General features: G+C 41.0%; 1 protein-coding gene across 1 annotated transcript; it reads left to right on the top strand.

The window, feature by feature from the left end:
- The first annotated feature begins 3,623 nt into the window (after positions 1-3,623).
- naglu (N-acetylglucosaminidase, alpha) lies at positions 3,624-12,198 on the top strand. The gene is made up of 6 exons (XM_083994292.1): positions 3,624-4,131; positions 8,032-8,179; positions 8,484-8,630; positions 9,404-9,489; positions 10,220-10,476; positions 10,706-12,198. The coding sequence occupies exons 1-6, from the start codon at positions 3,719-3,721 to the stop codon at positions 11,908-11,910; spliced, it is 2,256 nt and encodes a 751-aa protein (XP_083850418.1). The 5' UTR covers positions 3,624-3,718; the 3' UTR covers positions 11,911-12,198.
- The last annotated feature ends 8,173 nt before the right edge of the window (positions 12,199-20,371 follow it).

The raw sequence follows: 20,371 nt of genomic DNA, 5'->3' as shown, positions 1-20,371 counted from the left end.
TTAGGGACATGGAAATAAAGTTTTTTTAAGTAATTGAATTACATTGTGGTTTATTGGCATTTTCCTAATCTTTAGTAGAATATTTTAGTATAATCATTAAATGGCTGCAATGGTGACGGTAACATTTAGGCAGTCCACTTTGGTGATGTCACCTACAGATTGACATTTTTGTTTGGCAAAAAATATATGAATGTAACTATGATTTAAGTGTTGGATCCTTCATAACTAATCGGCCAGATAGATAGATAGATAGATAGATAGATAGATAGATAGATAGATAGATAGATAGATAGATAGATAGATACTTTATTGTCATTGTCATTTCCACTACAACGAAATTGAAGTGCATCTCCTGCAGTGCAAAGTCATAAAAACATTAAAAACACATAAAACACACACAAAAGAAACATACAATATACTGTCCTTTTACCTACATCTGAGCACCTTCTATTTTCACATCCCCATAGCACTGAGTGCAATTAGTGCTTTGGGGTGAAGGCGCTTTTTAATCTGTTTGTACTGGCTTTGACTGTCCTGTATCTCCTGCCGGAGGACAGTAGCTCAAAAAGACAGTGACCTGGATGTGTTTTGTCTTTGAGGATTTTTGTTTTTGTGAGACAACGGGAGCCATAAAGTTCATCACAAGATATAATATGCCCTCTTCTGGAATCCACAAGGGAAAACGGAAAGAGACAGACCAAGAAACACATGGTGCCGTGACTGGCAGGTCTGGCCATACATGGGGACAGTTAAGAAATTGGCCCAGGACTCAGGGCGCCTGGAGGGCTCTTGTTCGTGGCCTATGCCCAAAGTTGGGGAAGTAGGCATAAGTAAGTGCTTTTATTTCACCAAAATTTCAAAACAGAAATTATAATAGGCCAAAAGTCGGGTGTGTGAAGGATATGAAAATGGATGTTAAAACAACTATGGAGCCACATTGAGCACATTTCTTATGGGTAACTAGTGATCGATCACAAAATGATGAGTATTTCACAGTCTGACTCCAGTGCTTCATATTGGAGCTGAGCAATTGCATGAGCTGAATTTTCATTAATTAAAGACAAATGTCACTTGAAAGCAGCAGTGAGTGTCTCTGCATTCCAGTGTTTTCTGAGCGGGAGCTTTCCCATTGACCCACTGCGCCCCACGTACAGCAGACAGGGCTCCACTCATCTGTGTCATCAGGCAGCCCAGTGACATCACAGAGCTGTGACGTGCTCCCTGTACACACCAGCAACAGAGAGCTTGAAGAGCAGGAGAGCACTGGCCTGAGACTGGACCTCCATATACCAGAGATACCAGGATACCAGAAGGTTTAACAGACAAAGCTTTGCTGAGCTGAACTTACAGTTTCTCTTCTTCAATCGATCTGCAGGGACATATTAGGAGAGAAAAGTGATTGGGGTGGAGGCAGAGCTGTGGGATGATAAGGCTGCCCCTCTGGATCTTGCTTATTTTCAACATTCTCTCTACACATCCAACTTCTGAATCCTGTGGCTTTTACTGGTTCCTGGTGAGGACCTCAATCTTCAAAAGACACAGTTTCTGAAGGCATATACATAGTTTTTAAATATTCATCGTTCTAAAGCTGTATGACACTGTAGTTTTTAGAATTGCCATATATAAATAAAGAAAATGCAGGACAGCCACTGGGTCACTGTCTATATCTGAGATGTGATACGTTATGTTATACTTTAGGCCAATAAGGATTTAGGGAATAAATATGGTCCTTTTAAAAACAGATCTTACACCTGACTCGGAATGAGCATTTCTTAACCTGAAACCAGTGTGACATAGAAAACTGACTGGTCTCATTCTGTTTTGTGCGTGTCGTTGGGTAAATCATTGAAATGTGTTCATTTGTGTCATGGACACAGTGTGGTGCCCTGTCAGGTGTGTGTGTTTAAAAGTGCTAGTCTTATATTTAATCCAGCACAAACTCACAGCCCATACAGATGGAGTGAGTCCAAGAGTCCAACACAAACTAGAGATATGAATGTTATTATTGTAACATGGCTCCAGTCTGAGCCTTTCATGTGCTGTTCAATGCAAACAACAAGAAAATATCCTTTTTTTTAAAGGAAAAAAAAAGTATGTTCTCAATCAGTATAAAAGTACATTCTGTTTGTGAGCTCAGCTAAAAAGTAATTTGTAGTGCTGGAGAAAGTTTAACTTGATCCTTATCTTCCTTGCTGAAGACTTCAGAACTCTTTGACATGGTGGTAAACACATCAGGTCTTCAGTATAGAGGAAAAAATAGACCAGGATATAAACTGGGAAGTAAGTGGGTAATGAGGGACAGGTATGCAGGTGGGCAGGGGTTGTATGGCAGTACTTAAATGTAGAAATACCAAAATGTAAAATTGTGCAATTACATGGAAAACTCCTGTATTTGTTTTTGTTTTTTTAATGGAAAGTATCATCACCAAATATAAGAACCTCAAAACTGTGACATCTGTTCAGGACCAGAGTAAACATACCATAGTTGATTTGACTCTGCTACCTCAGTAAAGAGCTTTATTGATACTGATGGTTGGTCACACTGTGTGACTATCAGATGTTATGTAAGAGATGTCACTTGACAGGGTTTTGGCTTATTGAGCAGATGTCTTGTGATGACAGTTTGCAGTTTGCAGCGGCAGCAGCTTGTCAGCAGCCAATCAGCTTCATGCAGCTCCAAACACATCAGTTCTCTTGACATAGAGTTTGTTTTCAGCCTGAAAAAGCATGAAGTCAGTGCGTTACCATTAGCCAACTAAAAAAAGAGCTCCTCTGTACATTTTATTCACTTTTTATTCTTTTAAATAAAGTGAGGTCTGTCTACTTTGATTTCAAGATTTGACAATAGAGCAGGTCTGTTACTATGAAAGTAATGTGCTCAGAGAAACCGTGTCTGAAAACCAGCCAGCAGGACATCTGTTACTTTGTGATGTCAGTCACCACTCTCGTCCAACCCTCACCCACCTGAATCCACCATCCACACTTGCAGGATTTGGTTTCCCTATTAATTTTCCTGATCTACAAAATTTTGATTTTATCTCTCAGAAAACAATCAACCAATAAGAAGAGAGGATCCAGTCCTGTTATTGGCTTTGATCCTAGTTTCAGAGACAAGCCAGAAATGACATGAAAGACCTGTATGAGAGCCAGCTGCTTCAACTAATCTAGCACAGTGGTTAATCACTCCACGACTAAAAGCTTCTGTATGGGCCTGGGTTCATTGACACTGTGCTGAATGGTGAATATGGTAGAACAGGGAGTCTGTTTGTGATTTCAGATCTCCATCAAACACTGAACAACAGGCTGATAAGACTTTACAGCCACGACCCACTTGTCCTGGTTATCTATCTCGAACCTTGTTTTTCATGACAAAGCAGGTGGAGGAGTTTTTTCCGGCATCGTGTGTTTATAACATGATCACATGACTCCACCTGGAATCAGGTCACCTCTGTGATATTACCATCACATGACAGTGTCATCACAGGACGAGCAGTTCACCCCTTCACACACTGTGTTTCTGCAGACGCGATTGGCTGTGAGCGGGGCCGGAGGCGGATCCCCGCGCTCTGATTGGTCCGCAGCTTCTCAAGTTAGAGCGGCGCTTCCTGGTTTTTCAGCCATTGGAGAAAACAACTTGTTTTTAAACCTGTGTCCCGGTGGGAAAGTCCGGATCCCCCCCAGCAGCAGCAGCAGCAGCAGCACCGGTATCAGCATCAGCATGTCGTCCGGAAGCGGCCGCAGCCTGGTGCTGGTCGTGGCGCTGTGTCTGTTCGTGACGGCCCACTGTGACTTCCCCACGCTGGAGCACCTGAAGCCCCGAGCCAGCGGCAAGGCGCAGGGCAGAGCCGTGGCCGAGCTGCTGCGCCGCCTGATCGGCAACAGATCCACAGAGTTCATCGTGTCGGTCAACAGGAGCCTCTCCAACGACAGCCTGGACGTGTGCGAGCTCAAGTCCACCAAGAACAACAAGATCGTGGCCACGGGCAGCTCCGGCGTGGCCCTGGCCTCCGGCATCTACAACTACCTGAAGTATTTCTGCAACTGCCATGTTTCCTGGTCCGGGGACCAGCTGGACCTGCCCCGTCCTCTGCCCAAGCTCACCGGCGTCCTGCGCATCAACACCCCGCACAGGTCAGTGGCCGCCACGGTGTAGCCTACTCAGGTGGAAGAGCCGCTGAAGATCACAGGTTTTAGATGTTTGATTGAGCAGAGGTCATCTCTACAGGACAGAGGTTCACTCAGGACTGAATGTGGGCGGCTGTCAGACTCTCACTTCATTACTGCGGTTGTTTCAGTTCTCTCCTTAGGCTAGTTTATATCCATTATGCAAATAGTAAAACGCTTCCCAAATTATTTGCACAACAATATAGAAATGAAAACCGAGGATGTAAAATAATAATAAAACACAGGAAAAAGAAAATAAATGTCATAATCGAAAAGGAGTGTGAAGAAGCATCTTCTAGCCTGTTTTAGGCTTAATCCTCACCACTAGTTACTTTTGAGGTCAAAAATTAATATAGATTAAATCAGTGATTCACACAGAGGGGCCCAGGGGCCCCCGGGGGTCAGTAAAGGGGTCACCAGTCAAAGGAAGAACCATTTATTTTCACAATAATAAACAGAGAGCACAGCAGATTGAATGACAATTCAGGTCAAGAGTTTCAGAGACATCCTGTAAAAACAAAAATCTTGTCAGATGATCGTCTGTGGTTTGTGTCACTGACATGAAAAACTTCATTAAACAATCAGCAGTCTATATAAAGAAACTTCACTGCAACTAGAGATAACCTCACTATATGTCACTGATAATTAAGACTGCACTAACGATGTAGTAATGAAATATTTTTACACGAGCTGTTGAGGTGTTGCTACTTCTAAGTGAATAAATTGTTTTATATGGAAAAGGTTACTCAAGGAGGGTGAAGCTAATAGGTCATAAAATATGATCTAGAAAATAAATAATAATGACCTGTCAGACTGTATGTTCTGTGATCTTTATCATGGTGCCATTTGTGTTTTATATACTCAAGTGTAGGCTTGTAGTTTCCCTTCCTTATTTATAGCCCATGTGTTTGAACGGTAGAAACCACCGATGGGTCATAGCCTACTGTATTTTACTGACATCAGCGAAACAGCATCTTTTGAAATATTGTTTTGCCATCCAAATCCTTTTCACTCTGCTGCGGCCGACAGTGTGTTCTTCCTCCCTCCACGAGCAGAAGGAGAACTTCACCAATAGAGGAACCACTTCTGCTAAAATCACAGTTTATGACTGATCAGCTTTTTCTCTCAGTCGTAGAGCTGCAGACGCAGTTCAAACCTTATGATAAAACCTGCCATGATATGTCTATGTGTTTGTGTTCTGTCATTACAGTGTTTTGGGTTTGGGGGGCATGTCACCCCCCGCCCCTTCCTCTGCAACGCAGCACAACAAAACCTATGGGTGCATGACAAATGGAGCGTTGTTACACATTACTTTTCATTGTTTACTATGCACACTTGTACCATGGCCGGGCCCTTTAAAGGACCCTTCCTTTCAATTATCTGTTGTGCATTAGACCCGCATCAGCTCACCCCAGTTATGTCATGTGCACAGTAGTTAGATTGAAAAAGCCATGGCACACATGGCACAGTCTGGTTTTCCCATGACGATAACTTAGCGGTGGAGGCCAGCTCATAGCCACTTCAGATCATCGTTTATTATTTATGATTATTCAGACATACAACAGACAAAAAGGCTCAACTACAGCACATGGCTGGTGCAAAGAGTGGCTCCTCTGATGTGTGTTACAGCCTACAAGGTAAAGGTTAGGATGGAGGTGTGTGCGTCCATGCATCCAATGTAAATAGTCTGTGTGAAGCCCGGTCAGATGTGTGTAGGTGCTAGTCAGATATTTAATCCAGCACTAACTATGAATATCTCTGAATGTTATTATTGCAACATGGCTCCAGTCTGAGCCTCTTGTGTGCTGTTGAATGCAAACAACAGGGAATCTTTTATATCCATAAGTTATCTAAAAATACCTAAAATAAATAAATAAAGCATCTTTTTTCATTTTCTTTCAGCAAAAAATAATTTGTAGTGCTAGACACAGACTGGAAAAGGAGCAGTGTAAAGTTTAAGGCAAGGCAAAGCAAGGCAATTTTGCCTTCAATTCAATTTATTTGAGGTGGGACAGTGCATGTTCATGAACAAAGTATAAAATCATAAACAAGCCGGATTGTAGCCACAGGCTAATTTCCATCCATTGTCCCATACATAGATGTTCCCTAGTACAAATACAATAAATACAAACAAAAGCATGTTATAAAATAGCAGCATTCAGTTTACAGTACAGTAGAATAATAATAATAATAATAATAATAATAATAATAATAATAATAATAATAATAATAATAATAATAATAATAATAATAATAATAATACAGATTCAGTACCGTAGTACGACAGTAGTACAAAAGTGCAACCGTGCCCGGGCAGGGGATAAAGTACTTACAATCATCAAAGTGCTTGGAAAGTCCTGGTAGTAATATCTAGTGGAAGCTGTGTTACAATGATAGGCCTAGGGATATAGGCCTTGCTGCAACAGTTTGTCTCAAAGGGATTTACAGAGCATCATAACAACATCCTCTGGTAAAAACCCTTTTACCAGGGAAAAAGGAAGGAGGAACTTAACTTAAGTTAACTTGCTGCACATCCGTACTTGAAGTGATGGTAAACGCATCAGATCTCCAGTACAGAGGAAAAAATATATGTCCAAACAAAGGCCCCAAACTTTTCACACTTGCTGCTGAGAACCTGACACACTCAGCAACAGAAAGGAAATTATATGATATTTATATAAAGACTAAAAAGCAGAACTGAATCGATAGACCTCTGTGTAAGTACATAGTTGACTGTAATTATGTGTTAACTGTCGCCTATCACAGTGTAATTTATCTACTTGCTGCCTCTGTCTTTACATGCTTCAGAAGTGCATGTGTATTATAGTAACTGATCTCAGTGTACTAGCAGCTGACAACACTGTAATCAGTAGAAACCTGTGTGTAAACAGCTCGTCAACTGTCAAAGTCTGTCCAGAAAATGCGACAACGTCCTCGCCTCCTCTTGACAGGCCCCAGTCTGTCAGTGGGACGCGATGACACCCAGGACAATGAGAGAAAAAACAGGTGTGACAGCTGGAAGTTAAACCTCCACAGGCCCTGTTGAAAATTAGCAGTAAATTACATGATGATTGCAAACAAGCAATTGATATTTAATTGGACAGAATGCTGTCCTGAGATCAGATGTTAGAAGAGATATCACTTTTACTTCAGTATCTTTCTAATCTTTCTGTCTTCTAGCTTTAAGATGTTTAACACTGCTTCCTTTGCTTGACGACACACCACTGGTGTGCTGACAGGACAGCAGCAGTGACACAACACAATGAATATAAAACATCACAACACTTTAAAGTAAGCACAGCACTGGGCATAAAAGGTTAAGATAAAGATGATCCGTAAGTCAGAAGTTCAATGATAAATGCTGTTAGATGATGATGGATGAAAATACATTGATATGACCGTTGAATATATGACATGTGGAAATTATGGACAACATAATTGATAAAAGCATTGAGCCTGAAGATAAAATATGTTCCATATGCGATGTGCCATTTGCTTAATATACCAATGACTGATTGATTTAGGCCATAGCATCAAAGGTTAGAAATTATGGAGCTCATGGAGTAAATTTCAGAGGGTCAGATGCATCTATGATCTGTGACCTAAATCCATGATAATACATGAAAGGCGCAAACCGGCTCTAGATGGCACAGTGACAAAATGTAAAGGAGAATATCTGCACTGAATGCATTCAACTGAACTTTGAATGAAAGTTCAGTGACACTGCTTGTCGTTCTCAGCCAAATGCAACAAGGCCTGTTTTTATCATTTAGTTTCTTTTTCCTATCTTGTAGCTTCAGTTTTAAAATTTGCATACGCGGCATGGCAGATCACCTATAAACAGCACGTCTACGTCTTTGCGTCTAGATTCCGGTATTACCAGAACGTCTGCACCTTCAGCTACTCCTCTGTGTGGTGGGACTGGACGAGATGGGAGAGGGAGATCGACTGGATGGCGCTCAATGGGATCAACCTGCCGCTGGCTTTCACTGGCCAAGAAGCCCTGTGGCAAGAGGTTAGAGTAAACCTGTCCACCTGAAACTGTCTATGTTAAATCTATGTTAAAGCACAGTTCAAACAGACCTTAGTATCAGTGAAAGCTTCATTACTGGCTCCTTTAAAGCCACTTTTGAATATATTTTTATTATTATATTTTATTATATCCATTATAATTCAGTATGATTCGGTATCTATGACTTTTCTGGCAGAAAAGTGATAGATACTGTATTCGGTCCATTAGAAACAGATCCATGACAAAGACCTTGAACTGTGCCGTAGCATGTGAACATCTGCTCATCAACTTATTCTGTGGTGTTCAGGTTTACCAAGCCCTTGGGTTAAACCAGACGGAGATTGAGGATTTCTTCTCAGGTCCGGCGTTTCTGGCCTGGAACCGGATGGGGAACATGTTCAGGTTCGGCGGTCCTCTGCCACAGTCCTGGCACGTGAACCAGCTCATCCTCCAGGTACTGAAACACATTTACTAATGGCTACAATGTGCAGAATCAGAACATTTCTCACTTTGGTGCCCCCTAGTGGTCGTAGTAAACACTTAGAATAATAAAGAATGAGATAAAAGCAGAAAGTAGTGTGTAAAGATAGTTTTTGACTGCCATCCAAGTTTAAATTTAACTCGTAGTTCATTACATGCTGGGTCTTAGTTTAGATCGATAGATGGTCTTTACTGTCCTCAGAGGCCTGTACACCTGTATTACATGGTAACAGACAAGACTATGTACAATAAACACAGGTGTTCCTGCATGGGAGAAACTACAGGTTTTTCTAGTTTTGCCAACATTTTTTTTATGAGAACATAATACAAAGCAAATGCTGAAACTCTCAAGTGGCAGGGTACGGTATATGTATTTAAGTAAATAATATAAGATAAGAAAAAAGCAACAGTAAGTAAGTGGACTGGTCAGTTTCAGCTGATACCAGTCTCCTCTTCAGTTAGCTTTTTACATGGAACTGCACTGGCACAGTAAACCAGGCCAGAATATCACCTGAAGCAGGAAGCAGGAAGTGGGTGATGACAACAGACAGTTTGAGTCAGTTACTGTTCCCCTTTGTTTTCTCTTCTGGTTCATCATCTGTTGTTTCATGTTCTTTGGCCTTAGTGAGAAGGAGCGACAGCCAAAACTTCAATAATAAAAAACAGCTTGTTGTAAAGCAGGGGTGTCGTTGAAGGGCTCAGTGTTTGTGATGTTTATGATAAAAGTTCATTCATTTCTCTTTGCAGTATAAAATCTTGGAGCGAATGAGATCGTTTGGTATGGTTCCTGTGCTGCCGGCCTTCTCTGGGAACATCCCCAAGGGAATCCTCAGGTGACTCAGCGTTTTATGGCACAGCAACACAGACAACATCTAAGACTGGTTATTTGTGTTCTTCAATGAACAGACTTTATAATTGACCTCTAACGTACAGTACCTTTCTCATATCTTTGGTGTTTCTGTTCTCTATTTCTCCATTTATCAACTAACATATAGTATATGGTGCAACTGATGCATCTGTGGCTTGTTTACAAGAGGTCAACATCTTAAAAGGAAGTTATTGAGTGTGATGTTCTCAATCTCTGTTAATTGAGCCTCTTTTTGACTCTGAAGGACCTTTTAATATTTTTATACCGGTCCTTTAAGTAACAAAGTGTTAGTATTTTCAGCAAAATCTGCGTAAGTATTAAAAGTAAAAAGAAATGGCCAATCAGACTGTTCTACTTGTGTATATTATCTTATTGGTTTATCATTTCTGATGCACTAATTTGGAAGTTGAACTTAACTTTTAAAGTCAGTAAAAACTGAGTAACTTTGAGCTACTCTCTATATTTTTGGGTAGTTTTAAAGTCCCATATACTGTAAATGTAGATGTCTATGTGTCTAGGTGTGTGTTCTATATTAATACTGTGAAAATATCAAAGTCTCAGTCCACAGGAAAAAGCCCAAAAAAGCATCCGGTATTCAGAAACTGAGCTTTAAAACAAGCTGTTAGGACTTCTGTAACTTTGTGATGTCACAGTGAAACTTTGAATTAATCACTGAAGTGTTTGCTGTATTTCAGGTTGTATCCAGCAGCCAATGTAACCAGACTGGGGCCTTGGGCTCAGTTCAACTGCAGCTTCTCATGCTCCTATGTCCTGGACCCTCGGGATCCACTGTTCCTCAAGATCGGCGCCATGTATCTGTCCCAGGTGGTGAAGATGTTTGGGACAGATCACATCTACAACACTGACACCTTCAATGAGATGATCCCTCCTTCCTCTGACCCGGAGTACCTGTCTGCAGTCAGTCGCTCTGTCTTTGCCTCGATGACTGCAGGTGAGTGCACTAGTAAACAGAGCCTGACAGAGCCTGTAAGTTTTCCTGGGTGCTGATATTTCAGGATACAAGTCCAGTAATTGCCCTAGTTTGCTGACCCATGGATGACCTGTTGTACAACACTTATGCAGACAGCCCCCCCCTCGAGATCCCCCCTGGTTTTCTGCCATGTTTGATAACTGTCCCCTTTTTGTCCCTTAACCAAATCTAATTTTTTTTTTCTCCCCAGTTGATCCTCATGCAATTTGGCTGATGCAAGGCTGGCTGTTCTTCAGTGCCGCATCCTTCTGGCAGCCAGAACAGATTCAGGCCCTGCTACACGGGGTGCCGCTTGGACGAATGATCGTGCTGGACCTGTTCGCAGAGACTGAACCGATATTCAACTACACAGAGTCTTTCTACGGGCAGCCCTTTATCTGGTGCATGCTGAACAACTTTGGCGGTAACAGCGGTTTCTTTGGGACTGTGGAGAGCATCAACACGGGTCCCTTTGAAGCCTCGAATTTCCCAAACTCCACCATGGTGGGCATCGGCATGACACCCGAGGGTATCGAGCAAAACCCCGTGATGTACGAGCTGATGAGCGAGCTGGCTTGGCGCAAAGAGCCGGTGAACTTGGCCAAGTGGGCGTCCTTGTACGCAATCCGCCGTTACGGCAGCACGGACGAGAAGCTGACGGCTGCGTGGGTGCTCCTGTTCGGCAGTGTCTACAACTGCACCGTGCCACACTACAGAAACCACAACCACAGCCCGCTGGTGCGCAGGCCTTCCTTTCGCTTGAACACCGGCAGTTGGTACGACCCCGCAGACCTGATCAAAGCCTGGAAACTGATCATGGAGGCGGCTCCCCCTCTGATGTCCAAGGAGACCTTCCGGTACGACCTTGTTGATGTGACTCGGCAGGTCCTTCAAGATCTAACGACGTCCTTCTATCAGGATATCGCAGGAGCCTTTGCGCTACAAAAGATGCCCGAACTGCTGGTTGCAGGCGGCGTGCTGGTCTACGACGTGCTGCCTGAGCTCAATCGTTTGCTGAACAGCGATCGCAATTTCCTGTTGGGGACGTGGCTGGAACGGGCAAGATCCTTAGGCCTGGATGAGAAAGAAGCAGATCTGTATGAAGTAAATGCCAGAAACCAGCTCACGTTGTGGGGTCCCAGCGGCGAGATCCTCGACTATGCAAGTAAGGAGTGGGGAGGCCTCATGGAAGACTACTACGCCCAACGCTGGGGGCTGTTTGTCAACACGCTGGTGGAATGTCTGGACAGCGGGCGACCGTTCAAGCAGGACACCTTCAACCAGATGGTTTTCCAGGTAGAAAAGGGATTCGTTTACAACGGTAGGAAGTACCCGACCAAGCCTCAGGGAGACACCTACGAGATCGCCTACAGGATCTTCCTCAAGTACTACCCGCAGGCCTTAAAGAGACTATAGTGAGCAGAGACCACCACACTGTGGAAAAAACTTGTCTCAAGTCACAGCGTGAAGAATGTCTTCCTCCACCTCCAGTCATGCAGGGTGATCCCAAAACATTGTGATGTAGGAAATCGGAACAGCCTGAATCACAGGAATTTACATGAACTGTTTTGCAGATGTACTAAAATCGCTTTTGTACATTGACACCGATCAGGCCTTATAAAAGAGGAGAAAGCAAAAACGAATGACTCAGTAATGGTAATGACTTAGTTAAAGGGATAGTTCAACATTTTTGCAAATTGGCCCATTGCCAGAGCTGCGAGCTTCTCAGAGCTACGCTACAGAGGCTCATTGAAAGTTGTATGGAGTTGTTTTCGAGGCAAATGCAGAGACTGCTTGCCGAAAAATTGCCCCGATAGCAACACGCATCAACGGTTTTGCATGAATTTACCTCGAAAACATCTCCGTCTCATAACGTTCCGTTATTATCTCATAGTATGGTGAATGTGCATGTCACAACTTGTCCACGAGAGCGTTTTGAGGTTGTGGGACTGTGTATTTGATGAGTTTGATGAGGGAAACCAAGAAATTCCATTAGCCTCCGTAGCGTAGCTCTGTGCAGCTCGCGGCTCTGCTCCACCATTCTAAAAATAGCTTGCACCGACAATTAAAGGTAATGAACCTACTGCTATGATGGGTATTATGGCAATGGGCCAAGTTGCCCAAATGTCCAACTTTCCCTTTAAGAAGGTGATTTGAGGCTGTTGTGTGTGGTTTGTTTGTCTGTTCATACGATTATTGATTCCACTATTAATGAAGAAATATTTCAGCGTTTTTAGAAAGATGCATTCTTTTTCACAGTGAGGTATTTCAAAGGAGCTGGGATGTGGTTAGCCTAGCTTAGCACTCTGAAGGGAAGGAAAGGGAAAAGCAGCCTGACTGTCCAAAGTGAAAACAACACTAAAGCTGTGTAGACGTTTTGTTTAACCTGTAAACACACATGAAAATGACATCCATATTTCTGCAGGGTCTTCAGATGTAGCACAGGTAACAGGTGAGGTTCTGGTGTCTCCACAGCCACAATAGTATCAAACCTGGCAACCTCACTCACTTCAGGAAGTAGCACACAGTCCAGGTGCTTGGCTTGTTGTTCACAAATCATAGTTTGAGTGCAAAACTCCCCCAGTGAAACCACAAACTGTTTATATTTACATTTCAGTTCATCATCCATCCCTTTGCTTGCACTCTTTATGCTAAGCTAGGCTAACCATATCCCGATTCAGGCTCTTAACACACAGACTGCCTGCTTCTTTAAATCACATGTACCACACAGTGACAGACGGGTATTCTAATGAATTTACTGTCACTCATCAGAGTTAAGCGAATTTGAACCTTGTGCCTTATTTGGAGCAAAGTGCCGACACGACCGTTTGCCTCATAGACCTGAAGCAGCATCAGAGCACGTAGGCTGGTAACAGTTACCAGACAGACTCTCATGTTGCACAACAATTTTTCTGTTTCACTTACAGTTTCATGCTACTGTGGTTAGAGAGTCTGGACTGCTCCACTCTGAGTCTGTGGAGAGAAAGTAGTCTAATTCTGAAAAGTAGCTCTACCAAACCGGTTCATGATGCACCTTAGCAGATAACCCCATGTCCTCGGTTCCTAGATGGCCTTTAACTCTTACAGATTATATATACTGTATATACTGAGTCACACTGGTTTCCTCTGGGATCACTGCAGTGTAGATGACATATTTCCCCCCCCCTTTTTCATAAATGTATTCTTAGCTAAAGGTGATTTTTAATATTCTGGGAGAATAGTGATGATTTTCAGTTTTTTAATTTTTTTTTTATCAGTCACTATGGGAACAGATGATAAGCAGATAACAAGCATTCCAAGTTGCACAGTGTTTTAGTTTCTGTTTTGTATAAATTTTTGTGTTTATTTTTGTATTTTGATGAGTTCAACTTGTTGTGATTCTTCTACTCAGGCATGTCATAAAAGTCTTAAGGCTGTGTGACTAATACATTGATTTCATTCTTGACCTGTGTGTGTGCTCAGTTACCACATCATCTCCACACATGAATCTTAACATTGTACAGTACATTTCAATCTCTATTCTCAACTAGGGAGGACTGGGTAGGATCATGTCCCAGCATGCTTTGGGGAAAAAGCAGGGCACATCCCAGCAGGTCATCAGTCTTTACATACACACAACTATTCATACTCCGAATTCAGCCCTTTACCCTAACCTTAACCATCCAAAACAAATGCCTAAACTTAACCATTTCTCTAAACCTAATTTAAACCTACCGTAATTATAACCTAATGTCTTAACCCAAGTCTTAACCCTCTAACAGCCCTTGGAAAAAGTGAGGACCGGCCAAAATGTCCTCACTCTGTTGGTTAAAAACTCGTTCCAGTCCTCACAACGTAGCATGTACAAGAACACACACACACATCCTTGTAAATCTATCTTTGTGAGGACATGTCATGTATTCCCTAGCCCCGTACCCTAACCTTAACCATCCAAAACAAATGCCTAAACTTAACCATTACTCTAAACCTAATTATAACCTAACAACTTAACCCTTAACACAGTGATTAATTGAGTGTCTGATCCATGAGTCGACCACTAAATTAAAAGTTCTGCTTTAATGACAGTTTGTATAACAGTCCTCTTCATCATGCTTTTCACATTCTGGCATCAGTACCTGAACATGTGGAGGCTTCAGATGATGGGATGTTGTCAGAGGGAAGTGTCTCACCACCAGGTTGCAACAGACGTTTTGTTGTGGTACTGTATAACCACCACTGCTGTTAGCTTTTGTTTCAACACATTGTTTGAGATGAAGAAATTATTATTCCGTACTTCTACTTAAATGCCCTACTTTCATGATATAATGTCACTGTCGCATGAACTTTTTACACTTTCCATACATTTCACCCAAAAGTCGAATATCCCTAACTTTTTGTGAGTAGTGTATATTACAGTTCTATATCGTTTTTCCTACTGCTGTTTTTTGTTTGGACACCACAGTGAAGACAAAGTGATGAGTTTGTTGAAGGCAAAGTTCTTCTTCATCATCAACATATAAAAAACGTAACCTAATGACTATATTTAGTAAATGCCTCATGTCTTTAAATTGAATATGATTTCCATGTAGTTTCCCTTCAGGCTCATTTACTGTGATTATTATAGGACAATTAACCACATTAATCTAAATCTAATCTTGTTATGCTACTTTTTCACATTCTCATTTTACTGACCAATGATTTTAACTTTGATACAAAAAGTAGTTATTAAAGTTGAGATTAATTAGTATGTTTGTAAAACAACATACTTCATGATATGTTCATTTTGCAACATTCAGCATTGTTCCTCCTGATCTGATGAATGGAAGAGGAGAGCATGGCTCACAGAATGACATAGCCTTTTCAATATTTAATGTTAATATTGTTGCTCTTTGCAGCAGTGTTTTGAAAGAGCATGTGTTAGTTAGCGATGACTGTACAAATGAAACACAAGGCGACCGACACAGTCTGATTAATAGTTTTATTGTTGAAAAAATAATGATTATCAGGTTTGTAGTTGTAGAGGGACTTGAACTGTTTGAGTTCCTCTCCTTATGTACACTGATGACATGTTCTGTTCTGTTTTAGGCTCATTTTATAACATGTTAAATCCAGTATATCAAAATTCAAACACTCAAAATCCACATTGAGGAGTTTTAAGAGCTCAGTTTCCACGACAGGGTTCAGCAGAGCGGAGGCAGCTTCAGCTCCTCTCTGGCCGACACTGGCCAGAGAAGCTGACCTGCTCTCACTCACACCGTCTATCCATCAATAGCTTTTGTTTCCATGACGACAGCGCAGCTACAGCATTCACACTGTTAAACTTTTGACACCACACCAATGGTACTGGCAGTCAGCCGAGCTAACTGCGGGTTCACGCCTGAACGTTTCCGTCAGGCGACACATGAAGACACTTGAGTGGATTGAAAGTCATCGCCTGGAAGAAAAAAGGCCGAAGAACGTCTCAGCCAATCAGGAGCAGAGAGTTTTGTCTTTCCTCAGCGCTGCATCTGTGCAGACTGTGCAGAGGTTTCAAAAATGCAGCTTAGCTTATTAAACATCTGTGATGTGGGATGAGAGAGATATGACTCATTCAACTGGTTCAAACCTTATGACATGAATGCAGCATCACAAACCAAATGGAGGAGGCCAAGTCTGAGAGCAAATGATTCTGATTGGCTGAGAAGATGCTACTTTTTTTCTTCCTGGAGCCCATTAAGGAACCATACAGCTGGTTTTGCATATTTCTGGCCCTGTACAGTGTGACTACTTGATTTAAACACCACTGCTCTGCATCTTCCAAAGCATCTAATAAGATTTTAGTTTTTTGTTGAAGAGATTTCACATCTTTGTGTTGAACTTCTTGCATTATCTACTTCGTAGAATTTAAATAGTGATAAAGTGGAAATATATATGTTTTGGAAAACATTTAAATTTGGTTGTTTCTTCAAAATGATTTTAAAATGGAGACAAGAACTCTATAAACATAAACAGTCACAATGAAAAAGTGAAGGATAAGGTTATATATTTAAAAGCAAAAAGTTCATCAAGTTATAAGTTAACTATAAAATAAGGCAATTCAACTTAATGTTTCCTCTTTGACTTTTTCTCAATTTCCATTAACTTCCTCTAATAACAATAATTTACAGATTTACATAGTTGCAGCTTTGAATGTTGCTGAGTTTTTAACTCAGACATTCTGAAAAATCTTGAAGCAAATAAATCTCAACTCATTCTAACTGAGGCAACTTAACTCATTTTAAGTTGTGAATGTGATTTAACTGGAACTAATCTGCCAATTTCTCCAATTACAGCAACAGTGAGAGTAGCTTTAACTGAACTGATGATGAGCTTATCCAGCTACCAAGTGATCGACTGTACACATCACTTGTGGTTAATGTGACACACCAGCTTTATGGTCCTTTAATGCAGAGTGACTGGTTAGGTACTTTGTTCACAGGAGAGAGAAATGAGTAAAAACATAATGTGGTAAACTGGCTGTTCCATTAGTCTGCAGAGCAGAGACAGATAAAAACTACAGAGACGGTCTCAGCCAGAACTCAACACCCTGTTCGAGTCCTGGAGCTAAAGAACAGAAATGATGCTCTGGCCCATGGCTGACGTCTCCTGGTCACACGCAACTGAAATGTAAACAAATGAGTAGAGCGTTCACAGAGAGCAACGCGGAGCCAGAACAAACCCAGGTTCACCTTCATCTGATCACTGTCATCCTCAGTCTGACAGATCACACCTTCATCATCATCAGTGGGGACAAGTCAGACAAGCAGATTAAACTTGCACTAACCACAGATGGACTGAGACACTAGATTCACATGTGTGGTCCACTCTGATAAGACAGATGTGACAGATGAGCAGTAAACCTCCTCCGACACGACTCCTGCTGTCACGTTAAGTCCTGAAGACTAAACTGAGACGGGGTCATATTTATTTCCAGTATGGCTGAAGGTGCATCCAGAGATGACCCTGCATTATTCTGAGGCAGTAGAGGTGAGTGGTGTTTGCCAGGTCCAGGACCAGACTGTTCACTGATTGGACAGAAACATCAGTCCTAACACGCAACCAAACATGCTGCGTCCACTTTCTGCACCGCTCTGGTTTTGCTTGGCTTCAAATATTCCTTTTAAAATTGGTTTCAGCTCAGTGAAGTGAAGGTCTAAATGACTACATTAGTTTTGAATGCATGTTTAAACTCATTTACCACAAACTGCATATCATCTATTTAACTCAAGTATTTTGTCTTCGTCCTTCCAGGCGTCACTTGTCTCCATTTCACTGTGGTTTAAAGAAAAATCAACCTGCAGACTTAAAGGGAACTTTAGAGAAATTATTCATCACACTGAAGTGTGCACTGGAAAAATTACAGACCCCACAGTGTTTCGTTAGAATCAATTCATAAATGTCTTCTTTATTATAATTTGATTTGCATAAAATTTTAAAACATCATGTAAAAAAAATACAATTTAATAGTTTTTTTTAATCATATTCTGGAATTATGAATAAATGATTAATTGGAATTACAACAAATACATGATAGATATCAGAAAGTGAGCAGCAGCTCTGTTGGCCGGATCTCTGCAACACTCCACAGCTCTTAAAATAATTAATTTCATTTAAATGGTAGAAAAATACATATTTAAATGGAACACAAAAACATTGATTTTAATATTCATGGTGGAATTTCATTTGAAAATTCAATAATTATTACTTTAAGAACTATTAACCAACAAACCTTTAAATTAAATGTTTCCATTAATTTTATATTGCACCATTTAAATGTAAACATAATCAATTTATAATAAGAAAAACAATCATTTTACTGTGTGATAAGATTATAATTCAGGTTGATATAGCGTTACACTGTAAAAGTCTGTAATTAGTCCTGGCTCCACACAGAGCATCCTGTCTGCTTTTAACTTTGTTATGTTACATTATGTTCAGTTATGGTTATTAACACAAGCTTTCTGTCTGAGAGCTTTATCTCTTTGAGATGCATTTTATGGATGAAAGATTTCCATTGTTTTCTCTACATTAGTTGATTTCACCTCCACTGTGGTGATTAGAAATGCCCGTAAACCAGTAAAGGCAGAAACAATAGGAAATGGAAACCAGTGCCTGCCTGGAAGGTGTCAGCTGATCGGCTTTTTTGTAAAAAGAAAAAAAGAAAAAAAAAGAAATGATAAGTCATAAGTGGGATCAATGCATAAAAACCCTTCTGTGTGAACCGCAGCTGCTTGTAAATCTCTGAACATTCAGTGTAAGTGTGTGTGTGCTGCCGAAACCAACACTGTCTGATTATTCCACTGACTGCAGGGAGTTTAAGTGAAGGGTTGCATCACCGTGACTCAGTCAACAATCAAACCATTTCAGATCAACAATGCCCTGTATGCAAATGCATGATATGCTTTTTGTTAGTTAGCCATAATACAACAGGCTAGAAACACAGAGGAGATTCACAAAGCTGCCAGAATGATCAATAATCAATATTTAAAACACACAGAGAGACAACATGGAGACATGAACAGAAAATAAGGCAGTGATTAAAAAAAAGAAAGAAAAAAGAATCGATTCTTCTAACTCCTGTAAATGTCCCTTCAGACTCCTAAACTTTCACATTGATTATTTCAAAGAAAATATCTAGTTTATTAAAAAGAAACGACGATAGAGAAAATATATTCTAATAGATCGCAGTCTCTTCAGCTTCTGATTAAAATCATTATACATCTAATCAAGCTCATTGACTTTCATTATGTTCGTTATATTCATATATTACAAGCTGAAGAGGCCTGTGCATATTACTGGTTAAAATCAAAGTGTGTTTGTTGGTGTACTTTGGCAGTGAGATTTAGCATTACACTTTTTTTATTTAAAGCAGCTCCATTGTTAGTGTGGAGAGCAGAGGGTGGAGTCAGTAAACCCACACAGAGACCTTTAAGACCACACAGTCTGCTGCGAGGCGTTCAGGGATCGATGAGTAAAAAGTAGTTCCATCTTTAAAAAAAAAAAAAACACCCTCCGGCGCTGAGCTGAGACGCTGAACATTTCATTCGCTGTCATCACACTGGAAGGTAGAGTCAGACTAATACAGAGGTCAACATCTGTACAACCCCCACTGAGAGCTTCAGTCTGTCACTTTTACCTTTCTATTGTGCTTTAAAAAGGTGCATATTATGAAACATATTTGGATTTGAAATTCTTCCAATTACTACAAACTCCCGGGAGTCCGGGGCCTCATTGGTTAATCCTGCCTCGTCTCTGATGTCAAGCTCATTCTTTACAGTCTATCCAGGGTTATTTCCTCACCGTGACCACGACACATCCAACTCAAGATAAACATCTTAATAAATATTTGCACAGCTTCATAGGATTAGAGGGGAAAAGGAAGGTGTCGTTAGGTCGACTTGCTGGGCTCTACAATCTGCTAATGAAGGCCATGGTATGTGGCTGAAATCTCTGGATAAAGTTTTTTTATATATATATCAAACTAATGTTACTTCCTGGAGAAAAGGAGATAATTAAGTCATGACTGCAAGAAAACACAAGCTGTGTTGTGTTTGATCTCTCGACGGGACAAAACTAACTAAACGACAAAGGCAGCTTCCAGAAATCTATCACAGCTCCAGGAATTACACTGGTTCAGAGGACAGTACTGGTCCCAATAGAAACATGACCATCTCCTGGATCAGCATATTTCCTACCAATGTATCAGATTTAAAAACAACATTAACCGGTGAAGCCACTGGCTCCAGCTTAAATTAGTGTAAAATTACATTTGTGGATTTCTGTCCATCTGCACTGGATCAAAAACATGGGAAGGGAACAGTGGAGGTGGATTTTTCCAACTGTTACCTTCTATAAAAAATAAAAATAAAAAAATCAATCC

The sequence above is a fragment of the Trachurus trachurus genome (assembly GCF_905171665.1).
Source record: "Trachurus trachurus genome assembly, chromosome: 19".
NCBI classification, from domain to species: domain Eukaryota; kingdom Metazoa; phylum Chordata; class Actinopteri; order Carangiformes; family Carangidae; genus Trachurus; species Trachurus trachurus.
The sequence above is the reverse complement of the archived record's forward strand: the minus strand, read 5'-3'. Positions and strand labels throughout refer to the sequence as shown.